The sequence below is a fragment of the Phyllostomus hastatus genome, unplaced genomic scaffold (genome assembly GCF_019186645.2).
Source record: "Phyllostomus hastatus isolate PE091 unplaced genomic scaffold, TTU_PhHast_1.1 phas_scaffold_11, whole genome shotgun sequence".
In the NCBI taxonomy this organism is placed as follows: domain Eukaryota; kingdom Metazoa; phylum Chordata; class Mammalia; order Chiroptera; family Phyllostomidae; genus Phyllostomus; species Phyllostomus hastatus.
This window is the reverse complement of record NW_025334005.1, coordinates 1682860-1697704: the sequence shown is the minus strand read 5'-3', so window position 1 is coordinate 1697704 and position 14845 is coordinate 1682860. Positions and strand designations below refer to the sequence as shown.

The 14845-nt window shown below is 62.0% G+C and overlaps 1 protein-coding gene across 1 annotated transcript in view; it reads left to right on the top strand.

The window, feature by feature from the left end:
• The window catches only part of LRP5 (LDL receptor related protein 5), a 91724-nt gene that overhangs the window by 22151 nt on the left and 54728 nt on the right, over nucleotides 1-14845 (top strand). The window contains exons 2-3 of the mRNA XM_045854856.1: nucleotides 5252-5648; nucleotides 11859-12056. Coding sequence (XP_045710812.1) covers nucleotides 5252-5648; nucleotides 11859-12056 — 595 coding nt within the window. The remainder of the gene's footprint in view (nucleotides 1-5251; nucleotides 5649-11858; nucleotides 12057-14845) is intronic.

Sequence of the window (14845 nt, the reverse complement as noted above, 5' to 3'; positions counted from 1 at the left end):
AGTGGGATTGTCGGCGCTGGGGCTTTCAGACTCCTGATTCCACTGTGTCGGGGACTGGAAGTCGATCACGGGGTGGGCACCCGGGGCAGGAGGGGGGACGTGGCCTTTCGCCGACACCCATTAGCCAAGGGTCTCGGCGAGGTTTGCCCCCACCCCAGATCTACTCCTGCCCCCCACCCCGACAGGGAGGTGCAGAGAACCCGCAGGGCTTTGTGAGGTGTCCTGAGGGGTTGTGCTGAGCAGGGGTGTGTACATCCAGGGTCGCGGACACTCATCTGGTAAAACGGACCGGGAAGCCAGGACAGAGGGAGAGTGTCATGGGGATTCCGTGGGCTCAGGGCACAGCGGCGCTATTGTTTATTTGTTTATTTGTTTATTTTCTTTTCCTTATCCTCACCTGAGGGTGTGCTTACTGATTTTTAGAGAGAGGGGAAGGGAGAGAGACAGGGAGAGAAACATCATTTGGTTGCCTCTCATACACACTCTGACCAGGGAACGAACCCGCAACCTAGATATGCGCTCTGACTGGGAATCGAACCTGCGACCTGGCTGTTGACGGGATGATGCTCCAGCCAACTGAGCCACACTGACCAGGGCCAGCAGTGCTTTTAAAGAAATTATTGGCCTGGCTGGCGTAACTCAGTGGATTGAGCCCGGGCTTCGAACCAAAGTGTTGCAGGTTCAATTCCCAGTCAGGGTACATGCCTGGGTTGCAGGCCATGGCCCCCAGCAACCGCACATTGATATTTCTCTCTCTCTTTCTCTCTCTCTCCCTCCATTCCCTCTCTAAAAATAAATTTAAAAACCTTTTTAAAAAGTTCTCATTTTAAAAAATTATTGAGGTGAAATTCGTGTAACATAAATCAGCAGCTTAAAAATTTTTATTTAATTTAATTAATTTTTTTAGAGAGGGAAAGGGAAGGAGAAAGGGAGAGGGGAACATTGATGTGCAAGAAGATACAGCAATCAGTTGACTCGTGTGCCCCCTACTGGGGACCTGCCCCTCAACCCAGGAATGTGCCCTGCCTGGGAATCGAACTGGCGACCCTTCGGTTCACGGGCTGGTACTCAATCCACTGAGCCACACCAGCCAGGGCTAAAATCAGCATTTTAAAGTGAACAATTCAGTGGCATTTAGTACACACACCTCTATCTAATTCCAGAATGTTTCCATCACCCCAAAAGAAAACTCATCATTCCTCATTGCCCCTCCCCCAGCCCCTGGCAAACACACATCTACCATCCGTCTTTCTGGATTGGCCTGTTGGGGACATTTCACGTGCATGGGATCAGTATAACACGTGCCTGATGTCCTCACAGAGCATCATGTTTTCAGGGTTCATCCGTGTCGTGGCGTGTCACTGCCTCCTTCCTTTTTATGGCTGAGTAATATTCCACAAAGCGCACCTTGTGTACCCATTCATCCGGACAGGCATTTTGGGCTGTTCCCCCCTCCTGGCAGTTGTGAACAATGCTGCCGTGGACACGTGTGTCTAACTGTTAATTTCTGAGTCCCTGTTTTCAGCTCTGTCGGGGGGATAGACTGAGGAGTGGACCTGCCGGGTCACAGGGCAGCTCCGGGGGTACCTCGGAGGAGGAGCGTGGGGCCGCTTCTGCAGCCGCCAGCACTGCCTTTTAAGAGGAGCTACGACTTCCTGCAAGTGAGGAAACTGAGGCTCAGAGTGCAGAGGAAGAGTTGTTCCAAATCTCGCAGCTGGCGGCTGGGCTGGGATTTGAACCCTGGCACCTGAGTCTGAGTCGATGTGCTTTGTAGCAGAGCTGGCCCAGGACTGCATGAATGAAACATCTGATGAGTGACAGCTGCCCCGGCCGCCCCCTGGCTGGGATTCACTGGATGCTTACAATGTGCCGTGACTGGATGGAGCCGTGGTGTGAGCTGTCCTGCGTCAGCCTCTTGGTCTCGGGTGTGGAGGGGCCGTGATGACCCCATTTCACAGATGGTCCTTGAGGCCAGGGTCGGAGCCCGTCCTGCTGTGCGCCGTCACCCCGAGTGGGCCCTGGGGCTCACATGCGGAGAGCCGGTGGGGTCAGCCTGCCCTTGTGATAGGTGGCCCTGGTATGGATGACCTCACGGCGGTCTGAAGGTTTGCCGTGAAACACATCTGTGCCCAGCGACTCCCCAACAAGGTCACCGGTCCCCACTCCGGCCTCCTGGGCAGACTGTGTCCCCGTCCGGCACTGCCGCCTCCCCGCCGTCCCAGTGTGCGTCTGGGTTCACGGTCACGCTGGGGGTGTGTGTTTCGACTTAACACCTTCTGGTGTTACTGCAAGATGTTCCCACCCCTTGATGGGCACAGCCTCCCCCGGAGAACGGTCCAGTCACCCTGCTGCGGGGGACACTCGGCTGGTTTTTTCTTGTTGCAAATTAGGTCGCAGTAAACGCGGTGACCAGGACCTCTTCCTTCCCTTGGGTGCTCCCGGGGGTGATGTCCTGTGGGGCTGGCCCCCGGGAGAGGGTCTACATGTTTCTCCGGTCCCTAGTTCCCGTTGCCCGGGGTTTGGGGAAAGGGTTGTCCTGGCATCTGCAGCTGCTGGGGGTCTGATTTTCAGGAGGACCCCACCGTGGGTCCCGGAGCTCGGTGGTGGCCGGGCCAGTGGCGTGAGCTCTCAGCCTCCCGTGCGCTGTCCCCTCCACTCCCTTCTCACGTGGCTTTGGTCCTGCTCACTGCCCACGTTCAGGCCACTAGCCGAGCCAACCTCCCTGGGTGGAGTGACCTTGGGCAGGGGAAGGCACCTTTCCAAGGGCCACAGCCCGCTTCCCTGGGGGGCATGCAGCTGTGACCTCCGACCTGTGGGGGCGGTCTGTGAGAGGAGAGGGTCTCGGGCCCCTGGGCTCGTCCCTGGGGGAGGAGCGCCTACCGCCAGCGGCTGCCTGCCCGCCCGCCTGCCCGCCCCTGTGCTTCACCTGGGGACAGTCACCCTGGCTGTTCCCTCTGCCGGGGACACCTCCCTCGCCCCCTTCGAGTCTTTGTCGGGTTGTCACTCTCACCGTGCGATCACCACGACCGTCTTCCATGACGTGAACTCCCGAACCCTCTGTCCTGCTGTGGTTTGTGTCCCAGGTCTCAGCCTTGCCTGGCCTGCCACACTCACTGCTTGTCCGTTTCCCCCACTGGAGTACAGGACGTGCGGGTGGGTTCTTGGCGCGGCCGTGCGTGCCCACACGGAGTCTGCGTGGAGACGTGCCACCCCGTCCCGGTCCTGGCCGGCCCACGGCCTTTCCCGTCCTGTCTCCCCATCTCTCTGTCCTGCCCTGCTCTCCGCCTCCTCCCACTTGGCTCCGCCCCCTCCCACTTGGCTCCGCCCCCACCGGGTTGCCTCGGCACCACTCCGTCCTTCCGGCCCCCAGCCCCTCTCCACCTGTGGGGGGGGCGGGGCCCCGTCTCCCGGAAGGGCTGGGGCTCCTCCTTGGCACGCAGCCACCTTAGCCAGGGTGGCCCAGGCCCGGAGGAGGGGCCTGGGAGAGAAGGTGCCGCGGGTGCCCGCTGGGGAAGGCAGGCAGCCACCCACGCGGAGGCCCCCCGCGGGGAGCTCCCCTGGGGACGGGAGGGCGAAGGGGAGCCTCTGAAGACTTAGGACGGGGGTTTCTCACCGGCTTCGAAGCAGGGCCGGCTCCTCCGGGAGAAAGCCTGCCTGCCAAGGCCCGTGCCTACCTGGCCGCCCTCCGTCTCAGCCTGGGAGGGCACAGGAAGTTGAACACCACCCCCGCTGCGCCTTTGAAGGGCGCACCTGAACTGCCCACAGTGTGAACTGCGGGGGGCGGCTGTGGGGCGGGGAGAGGCGGGGAAATGCGGTCTTTCCAGTTCTGGGAGAAAGAACCTGGGCGGAGGGAGGACTTTTTTGTGCCTGGGGCACCTTCCACGAGCTGCCTGCACCTCTCCCTGCCCTGGACGGCCCCTGTCGCTCCTGGGACTCTCCTCTGGAGAGGGTGACTGGGCTTCTGGCCTGCAGCTGGGGCTGGTGGTGCGCCCCCTGGGGCGCTGCTCTGGTCCCTTCCCCTCCCGTCTGGAAGGCAGCTGGCAGCCCCTTGTCTGTGGGCCATTCACCTGTTGAGACTCCCACCTGGGACAGCTGTGGCACCACCTGCTCCCCACCCTGAGATGCCGGGAGATGCTGGTTTGGGTAGAAAGAGGAGTAGGCGCCCCTCTCCCTGCCTGCTTTCGCAAGGGGCTGTGGGGGAGCCGGGTCCCCCTGGTAGGCAGATGTCACAGGGCTGGGCCTCATGACAGCACCCTGTGTTCACGCCTGCGTGTGTCTGTTCTGGGGAGTGGATCGGCTTCCCAGAGGGCTTTGCGACTTCAGAACCATAGTGTGGGGTTTCGGCTCGGCACCCTGGGCGCACCTCGGCTCCCTGGCGTGAGCCGGGGGCCCTGCCGCCAGGTACTGGGAGTGTTCTTTGTTATCTGTGCACCTGCTCGGGGCAGGAGGGGTGGGGTTCGGGACAGATGTGCTTTGGTGGCCCCCTACCCCTCGTGGGAGGGAGGTCAGGATGCCGGGCTGGGGTGCAGTGGAGCAGCCCACTGTCTGGTTTTTACAGCGCCCCTTCCTGCCCCAAAGCATCTCAGAGCCGATGTGGCGGTGACAGTGCAAGTGGCGCAGCCCCACAGAGGGTCCTGCCCACGAATCCTCACGTGTCCCCTCTTCCTGCAGGGGAGAGGCCAGGGTTTGGGCCGGGAGCACGCCCTGGCAGCCTGACCTCCCTCCCAAGGGCACCGGCAGCTGTGGACTGGGTTTGAGCAGAGGGTGGCCTTCCAGAGCGGGAAATGGAGGCCACCGTCCCGGGAAGGTGTCCAAGTGTGGGCAGAGGTCCGGGGGGCCGGGAGGGAGTCCCAAGGCTCTGTGTGGCCTGGGCACCTTAGCCAGGGCTACGCCTTTGGGTCCCCCTCTCTTGCCTCGGGCTGACGAAGGGGCCATGACGTCTGTGCAGCTCCTGGAAGAGTAGCGAGGCCTGGTGGTGGCGTCCTGGCGGGAGGCGGTGGGCCTGGCAGGACGGGCCAGTCGCCTGGGCCTGGGTGGATGAGCGGTGGCCTTCAGCGGCGATTTCAGCCACAAGGACACCGTTTGCTGCGTGGACAGGGCCTCTGAATGGCGAGGCTCCGGGCTGCCCTGGCGCCTTCCGGGCAGCGCCTTAGGGGGCGGCAGGAAGGAGCGGAGGGCCTCGGGCGGGTGCGCCGGACCGGGCGGGTGCCACGGGCCGGGCGGCCCTCACGGACTGCTTCTGTTCCCACAGCCTCGCCGCTGCTGCTGTTTGCCAACCGCCGGGATGTGCGGCTGGTGGACGCCGGGGGAGTCAAGCTGGAGTCCACCGTGGTGGCCAGCGGCCTGGAGGACGCGGCCGCGGTGGACTTCCAGTTCTCCCGGGGAGCCGTGTACTGGACGGACGTGAGCGAGGAGGCCATCAAGCAGACCTACCTGAACCGGTCGGGGGCCGCCGTGCAGAGCGTGGTCGTCTCCGGCCTGGTGTCGCCCGACGGCCTGGCCTGCGACTGGGTGGGCAAGAAGCTGTACTGGACGGACTCGGAGACCAACCGCATCGAGGTGGCCAACCTCAACGGCACGTCCCGGAAGGTCCTTTTCTGGCAGGACCTCGACCAGCCTCGGGCCATCGCCTTGGACCCTGCTCACGGGTAAACCCGGCTGCCTCTCCCCCCTCCCCGGGGAGGGGTCAGGGGGTCACGAGTCAGGGGTCAGGGGTGGGGGTCTGGTTTCCCTCTTGAATTTATTTGAGCCCAAGTTGCGTTTTCAGAGAAACCCTGGCACTCTGAGATGTGTCCACCTTCCAGGATTCGGGGTTGAGCACCGTTCCCTGTTGGCGTCCCGTAGTCCTGTTTCTCTTTGAAACGGACCACGTCTGAGGCAGCAGAAGTGCCTGGCTGTGGGTTTGGTTCCTCAAACACTGGATGCACGTGTGATGGCCCCAAGGAGCTCGGGCTCCCTCCCGGGCGGGACTCTGTACCTCACGCCCCTTGTATAGCCGCCTCCACTGCGACGGGCGGAGGATGCGGGCCTCCTTGCCCAGAGCAGAGCTTGCCGGGGGCCCATTCCTCTGGTCCGTCCCAGAAGAAGCCCTCTGCTCCCCTCTGCCTCTCTGTCTGAGCCTGCCGAGGCCCAGGGGGTCCCGAAGGGGCTTGTGAACGGCGGGAAGGACAGAAACATGGGCGGAGTTGAAGGCTGGGGTGGAGGGATTGTGGGGGCTTGGGTGAGCTTCGCTGGCCAGGCTCATTCCAGATTTTTCCAGGTGGGCGCTGCTTGCTCAGCCCTCCGTCCCTTCCTCCCGAAGCCCAGGGATGACACACACTCTGACCTGGGCTGTGCCAGGCCCAGTGATCGCCGGCCACCTGTCCAGGTCCCTGCCGGTCCAGCTGTCAGAGACGGCTCTGGGGTGTCGAACAGAAACACGGGAGCTGTTTCTTTGGCCTCTGGCCCTGTAGGAACACTTTGTTAGTTTGTCTCCTAAGTTAGCGGAGCCCCAGAGCCGGGACTGCGCCCAGGCCTGTCTCGCCTGGGGGCCCGTGCTTATGCCCGTCTCTGCTGCCCGTGGGCCAGGCTGGTTGGGGGGGTGGCAGTGGGGGTGGGGGTGGAAGCTCAGGAACAGGCTGCGTGAGGGGCGCCGTGTGGCCCAGCCGGCCTCTTGACATCAGTGCGCTGACTTAGCAAGTGCACTGGGCCGCTTCTGCGGTCTGAGGGGAGCTGCCTGGCTTGTGTGTGTGTGCACACGAGTGTAGGTGTGCATGTTCGAGTGTGTCTTCACCTATATGTGTGTGCACGAGAGCGGGTGTGTGCACGGGTTGGAGATGGCGTTTACGGCCCCAGTGTCTGACTCGCTGAGGTCAGGCCAGAAAACCGGTGTCCCTCCACCAGAGGGGTGCCCCAGCCTTTGCGTGCTGGGCTGAGGTCCATCCTGGGCAGTGCCCTCCCTCGGCAGGCCCCTCTGGCCCCCCGGCCCCCTTTCAAACGGGCTGACCTTCCCGATGGGCTCCGTGCTGCTGGGAACGGGCTCCGCCTCGGACCTCGCTCACACCCTGGTGTGACGCTGGGCCTGTCACCTACCCCCTTCCAGGTGGTGGTGTCCGGTGTGGCCGAATCTCTCTGGCTAGGAGGGGACACCTGTCAGGGGCGGGGGAGGCTGAGGGCAGCAGCCTGGGGGCCCCATGATGCACTGGGAGCAGAAGGGTACACGGACCGTGTGTCTGAGGGGCACATGTGCCCAGAGGAGAGGGAAGCGGGGCTCCAGGACGGGGAGGTCAGGAGCCCGGGAAGATCTCTTGTGACTTTTGGGCAGAGACCCGAAGGGGGCGAGAGCCGTGTGGCAATGGTGGGGAGAGTATTCTAGGTGGAGGGAGCAGCCAGTGCAAAGGCCCTGGGGCAGATGGGGCTGGGCCTCGTGGAGGGGCTGTGGGGGAGTGGGGGAGGGGAGAGGAAGTGGGTTACAGACACAGAGTCGGGGGAGGGCAGGCCAGGCCAGGCCAGGCCAGGCCGTCCTCGGAGGAGTCCCCTGGTCTGACTCATGCTTACAGGGATCCCCCTGGCCGCCGGGGTGAGAGCAGCCTTCAGGGTGGGAGCAGGTGCCCCGCTAGCGGCAGCAGAGGACAGCAGCCGGGACCAGGGAGGCGGGAAGTGGCCAGTCTGGGTTCTGTTCTGGAGGCAGAACCGGCTGGGTCGGCTGGCACTTTGCATGTAGGTTGGAGACAAAGGCAGGAAGCGAGGATGATGGGGCACTGCTCCGTGCCTCAGTGTCCCCACCTGTCCGGGGGGGTGACCGTGTCACATGTCATGCAGAAGACACCGAGAAGTCAGTGGTTTCAATAAACGTCGGTTTGTGCTGCACTCAACGTGCCCCCCCAACCCCCTGAAGTACAGTCTCCATGGCCACGAGCAGATTTCTCTTTTTCCTCCCCGTGGCCTTTTGCCGTGGTGGCTGGGAGCGCTGGGCAGCCGCGTGGGCGGGGCCTGGTGCTGGCGGGGCACCGTCGTCATGCCGCTGTCCGGCCGGCTGTGCCTGCGCCCTCTCTGGGAGCCGGTCCGTCTCCGGCTTTTCTCACTAAACGTTTGAAACCCTTTCTGGTCTTCCTCTGCACTCTCCCCCAGGCCCCCCAAGATCACACCTCTGCCCCAGTAACACGTCTGAGGAGTGAGGGGTGAAAAGAGCTGCCCCCACCCTCCCCACCCCACACAGGTTCCTCTGCGGTGGGTGGGGCGGGCTGGGCTGCCTGCTCTGTCCCCATGGGCACCACGGTGCCCAGGAGGGCCAACTCCCGGCCAGTCCACGGAAGCCATGGGCAGCCCCTCTGCCCTCGCCCAATACTGACCTGGCAGGGTGTCCCTGAGTCCGGGGGGCAGGACCGTGGTCTGAGAGTGGGGACAGCGGGTTCTGTCCTCTGTCCTGGCCTCAAGCGCGAGATTGCACGGAGTGGCTTTGCCTCCTCCCGGTCCTGTTGGAGCCCCTGCCATCCCCTCGTGCCCTCCTCCTGTGACACCGGCCCCCCTGGACTCCTTCCTGAGATAAGGGGGGTACATGCCCAGACTGTCATCGGGTGGGAAGGTTCCCAGTTCACACGTCCACCTCAGGGTGCACGTGACCAAGAGCCTGCCACTGCCAAGGGGCCTCACGGACCACAGAGACGGGACTCGGCACAGTTTCAGGGAGGCCGAGGCCGAGGGAGGCCTGGCCTGCGCAGGCCTCCAGTTACAGCGGGGCTGAAACCCAACCCCCTCCTTAAAATGCAGGACGGCCCTTCCCTAAAATAACACGGCCACAACCGCAGCCTCCGTGCGCAGCCCAGGCCGCGCCGCTCCCCTTCGGAAGTGGATTTTCCTCCGTGGAGCGGGGCCCGGCCTGCGGCCGAGCGCAGGGCACTGCAGGGGCGCATCCACCCCAGCCCAGCTCTGGCTCTGGCGACCGACCGACCGACCGACCGACCGGGCAGGGCGCCGATTCCCCATTTAAGGAAACCAGCTGCCTCGGCTCTGAGACTCCGGGGAAGGAATTTGAATTATGCTCCTCGTGGAGGTCCCGAGCCTTCACGTTTGCTGGCCTGTCCCGCTGGCTGGTCGGCCGCAGCATAGCGGACGGGGAGGCCGCGAGGGGGTCGCTCTGAGATTTCTGCTCGGGATGCCTTCTCTGCCGCCGGGCGGGCGGCAGGGCCCTGTCCACTGTCCAGGCTGCGGGGAGAGTGCGGCGGGGGTGGGCTGGGGGGGCCCTCTGTGCCAGGCGGCGGGAGCCTCTGCCTCGCTGGCTGGCGGGCAGCACCCGCACGCCTAGGGCTGCCAGGAAAAGCGCACCCACCCCGGGCCCGCTGGCAGAGGGCTGAGTCATGGGGTGGCCGGGATCGGGCCTGTGCCAGAGGACTGGCCTGTGCTCCCAGTGCGGCCGCGGGCCCGTGGCCCCGGGCAGGTCAGCCTCGCCGAGCCCCGGTCCTCCCCGGTCCTCTCGTCTGGCTGGCGGGCGTTGCGTTCTCGCCAGACCCGACGGTGACCGTGACAGAGGCTCTCTGGAGAGGTGCTTTCTTCTCTGTCCCCACAGGGCCTGGGGAGCTGGGTAACAACAGCTGGACGCGGTTGGCCACCGTGCAGGGAGGAGGGGACACTTTGTACAAAGTCCCTTCTCATTTTCAAGCTCGTCACAGGACGCCGGTGATGGGGTCGGCTCCGAAAGGACACCCTCTGGGCAGCTGGCGTGACTCCACGGGCGGGGTGGCCCCTGGGGTGCCCGCAGCTCCCGCCGTCACAGAGCTCCTGTGGGGGCAGGGGGCAGCTGTATGCGTCACATTGTCCCTCTCCCGCTGGACAGAGACCCCGAAGGGCAAGGCTGGGCTCACTCTCCCGTGTCCCTGCGGACCCCACTAGTCTGTGCCCCCCCCCCCCCGGACGGGAGGCCCTCGCCAGGGACGGCACAGCCGGCTCCTGGGTGTGCCTGCCTTCCCGGCCGGGGCTCTGTGCAGAAGCCGCCACTCAGGCCAAGGGTGACGGGGCTTCCTGATGGCAGGGACCCGTGCCCACCCCCGGAGGAGGGGGCCGGGGAGTTCCGTGGACCACCAGTGAGAGAGGGGCTCCTTGGACCCGGCACTGTCCCCCTTTTCTCTGGAGGGAAACTCTGGGTGGACGTCCTGCCCGGAAAGGAGGATGGTCTCTGGGCACTGGTGGCATTTGAACTTGTCACTCGGGATGCCTGGGGTCACCGCATATTGTCACTTGGTGGGACGTGAAATGAGGAAGCCTGTTGGGGGGGGGGAGTCTTGAAGGAGGCGTGGTTTCATGCGGGTGGGCGCCCCTCGCTGGAAGCTTGAAAGGTGGGTGACCGGAGCCAAGACCTCCACAAGCCCACCCAGGAGCCCCTGCTGGGATGTTTCACTGCCCACCTCCCGTGGTGCTGGTTTTTTAAAAAATAGACTTCACTTTTTAAAAAGAATTATTTTTAGAGAGGGAAAGAGAGGGAGAGAAACATCAATGTGTGGTTCCCTCCCATGTGGCCCCACCCCCCCCACTCCCCCCCACTCCCCCCACTCCCCCCACTCCCCCCCACTCCCCCACTGAGCACCTGGCCTGCAACCCAGGCATGTGCCCTGACTAGGAATCGAACTGGCAACCCTTTGGTTCACAGGCTGGCACTCCGTCCACCGCGCCACACCAGCCAGGGCAAGACTTCATTTTTCAAGGCGGTTTTAGGTTCGCAGCAAAATTGAGGGGAAGATAACCCTGCGTGGTGTGCTCAGCGGGTTGGGTGGCGTCCTGCAAAGCGGAAGGTCTCCGGTTCGATCCCCAGTTAGGGTACATGCCTGGGTTGTGGGTTCAGTCCCTCTTGTTCTCCCTCCCTTCCCTTCTCTCTAAAAATAAATAAAATATTTTAAATAAAAGACAGAGGGGAAGTGGAGAGTGCCTGTGTACCCATGCAGATTCTGTGGGATTTGACACAGGTATGATGGCATGTGTCCACCACTGTGGTATCAGACAGAGTAGTTTCACTGCCCTGAACATCCTCTGGGCTCCGCCCACCCCGCCCCCACCCCTGGAGCCCTCAGAGCCCCCGGAGCCCCTGAGCTTTGTACTGTCTCCATGGTTCTGCGCCTTCCAGGAATGTCATATGGTTGGAATCACACAGTATGTAGCCATTTGAGGCTGGCTCCTTTCACTTAATGTGCTTTTAGGGCTCTTCCGTGGCTTTTCTTAGCTCAATAGCTCATTTCTTTTTAGGGCTGAATCCTGTCCCATCCCACGTGTCTCTAATTGTCTGGAATAGGTTCGTTTACGGCACCTTCGTAGTTATAAAAAATCAGATACTGTTCAAATGCCCACGTGCAGTTACTTAAATAATTCATAGTAGCAATCACTGTTAAAAGAATAAGGAGGGTTTCTGTAAGGAAAAAGATAGGGTGCCTGGAACAGATCGCTAACTGAGAGCAGTTAGAAAGAGTGTATTTTGCCCTGGCTGGCATAGCTCAGTGGATTGAGCGCAGGCTGCGAACCAAAGTGTCGCAGGTTCGATTCCCAGTCAGGGTACATGCCTGGGTTGCAGGCCATGACCCCCAGCAACCGCACATTGATGTTTCTCTCTCTTTCTCTCTCCCCCTCCCTTCCCTCTCTAAAAAAATAAATAAAATCTTTAAAAAAAAAAGAAACAGTGTATTTTGATTACTCACCTTTGTTAAAAATTAGTACATGACTCACCGCTTAGAAAACCTGTCAGAACCGACAGCACCCCAGGCCCCGAACACTGGTCATCTTTGACGGCTGTGATTTTAAGACAAATCCCCTGTGCTTCCTGTTTGCGTCCTCGGAGGCCAAGTGAAACCAAGGCGTAGCTGATCTGCTCACCCTGTCTCCCCCGCTCCCCTCGTCAGGTACATGTACTGGACGGACTGGGGTGAGACACCCCGGATCGAGCGGGCGGGGATGGACGGCAGCGCCCGGAAGGTCATCGTGGACTCGGACATTTACTGGCCCAACGGGCTGACCATAGACCTGGAGGAGCAGAAGCTCTACTGGGCCGACGCCAAGCTGAGCTTCATCCACCGCGCCAACCTGGACGGCTCGTTCCGGTGAGTGGAGGCCCAGTTCTGGGCCCCCGCCGCCCCCACCGCCCCCACCGCGCCCCGGCTGCCACAGGGCCTCGGGCGGTCCCGGCTGCGTGCTGGCAGGTGTCCTCAGCGGAGGCCCAGCATCTCGTGCCTGAATCTGGGGGCCCTTGGGAGTCGGGACCCTTCAGAGTGCCCGGCGGTGATGATGGCGTGCGCACGCCGTGGGTAGTGTCACGCCCCAGGCGAGGTCCGGGGCGGCGTCTGCCACCAACCGCGTGAATGTTTTTGTAGCAAAATGTAAAGTGTGCATTCGAAGCAAAACTGAGAAGATGATAAATAGCTTCGCATCCATACGCAAGTTTTGCCATTAAAGGAGGAGAAAACTCTTTCAGTTTTCAGACTTTTGGATTTGCAGACAAGGGGTCGTGGACCTAAAGCCCCAGGGTCCCACCGGGTTTTTAACAGCTCCCTGCACTGCGGCTTCCCCCCAACGCACAGCACCCCGAAGGCAGGCTCAGGGTCGTCTTGGGGTTCATGGCGTCCCCCAGTCTTGCCAGAGGGCCTTACGCATAGTTCGTGCTCAATCAAATGGGTCAAATGATGAATGAATATAAAGGATTTTTTCCATCTTGAGCAGTTGTTTTTGGAGATTTCTGGCCAGCTTAGCTATGGTCCTCCTACTTCTTTATGCTTTAGGTGTAACCAGACACTGCCTGCCGGCTCAGGGCCAGGACCCGGGGCTCCTCTCGGGCGCCGGCTGGGCTCCTGCCCCCGGCAGGGAGTGTGTGGGTGCCAGTGCCGAGGGCTGCGGTTGGTGACACGGTGTGGGGGGGGGCGTTCAGTGGCTGCATCTCTGCAAACACAGGCAGTTACCAACGCAGACAGACTCGAGAATGTCGGCAGGTTTGCCACATTTTATCCAGCCTTGTGTATTAGTTATCTGTCGCTGCATAACAAAAGAACCCCAAATGTAGCAGCATAGAGCAGCATCAGTTGGGGGGTTGGTCAGGAATTTGGAGTGGCTTAGCAGGGTGGTTCTGGCTCAGGCTGTGTCCTGAGGTCGCAGTCAGGCAGCTGCTGCGGCTGTGGTCATCTGCAGGTTTGACTGATGCTGAAGTGTCCACCCCCAGTGTCACCCTCACAGCTGTTGGCAGGAGGCCCTAGTTCTTCCCGGCTGCTGCTTACAGCTGAGCCTCGCACCCAGGGCCGGCATTCTCTCCCCCTGTCCCTGCGAGTGCACGTTGGCCTGGGCCCTGTTTGAGATTTAGAAAGTGCGACAGCCTGGGCCTGTGGTCCTCAGGTTGCTGAGTGACCCGGGCACTTCAGAAAGGTGGGTTAGAGGCTGCAAAGGCTGCAGGTGGGGGAGGTTCTGGTGGAGGGATTGTGACGAGGGACAGTGAGGACAGTGGTGACAGTTAAAACATACTAATGATGGTGGTGGTGATAGCAGTGGTGACAGTGATAATGTCGGTGGTGGTGGTCATGGTGGCAGTGATAGTGATAAGGGTAATAATGATGGTGGTGGTGATGGTGGCGGTGGCGATGATGATGGTGATGGTGATGGCGGTAATGGTGATGGCGATTGTGGTGGTGGCAGTGGTGATGGTGGTGATGGTGGCGATGATGGTGGTGGTGGCTAACCCTTTCATAGCACTTGCTGTCTGCCTGGACATTTTACCGGTTCATTTCATTCTCTAACCAGCATAGAGTTGGACACATCAACCTCATGCGGTTTTGCTGTCATGAACCTCTGTCACGAGAGTGCACAGAGAGGCACGGGAGTGCCTCCAAGGTCACACAGCAGGTCAGAGCCAGGCTGGAAGCCAGGCGCTGGGACTGCAGGGTCTGCTCTCAGGCCCGCTCCTCCTGCCTCAGCGCAGGTGGCCAGCACGCTCCCTGGCGCGCCCGGGGCTGCGCAGGCGGCAGCTCGGTCTGCCGGGGGAGAGGGCAAGTGCGGGAGCCAGCCGCCCTGCTCAGCCCCTCCCGGCTGTGACTGTGCCTGGGTCACGTGGGTGCTCTGAGCCTTGCGGCCGCGGTGACAACTGGGGCAGGGATTGCCCTGTCCAGAGGGTTCACAGGGCCGACGGGGTGGAGCGTGCAGTGCTTGGGGCGCAGTGACTGCGCACCTGAGTGCTCAGTGAGGGCAGGTGTGTCGGGCCCATGGTCCGACCGGAGGCAGGGGGAGGTGACTGGAGCTGGACCGGGGGCGGGGGGGTGGGGTGGGGGGGAGCATCCTAGGAGGAGGGGTGAGGGCAGGCGCAGTGCACCGAGGAGCCTCTGGCCCAGGCAGGGCTTGGGGAGGTGGAGCAGCCCCCCAAAATAATGGGCCTTTGGCTTCTCTGATCAGACTGTGGCAACACCGGGGAAGAAGAGCCTGGTGGTCCTCAGGATGTGAACATTGAGTTGCCAGGCGATCCCAGCAGTTCCACGCCTAGGCGTGTGGGTTCCCAAAGATCTGAAAGTGCGTGTTGAGGTTCACGTTAATGCGTAGCCCCGGACTGTTCACTTTGAAACGGCCGATTCTGCGTCAGAGGAATTTCGGCTCAGTAAGTTGTCGAAAACACGGACGTCAGGAAAGCAGACGGACGGTTACATCGGTCAGACGAAGAGAGGGCACGGGCGTGTGGTGCTGGGCGCTCCGGATGAGCGAGTGTTACTCTGGCCCGGGCGCTGCACCCACGCTGGGGACCAGGCAGTGACCGCCCAGCGCAGCCCGCCCCGGGAGCCTTTGGTAGGGGGAGGGCCCTTAAGGACATTGCCACAGACATACGGCTCTTCTGGTTTGCTGGGCCTCGTGAATACGTAGACGA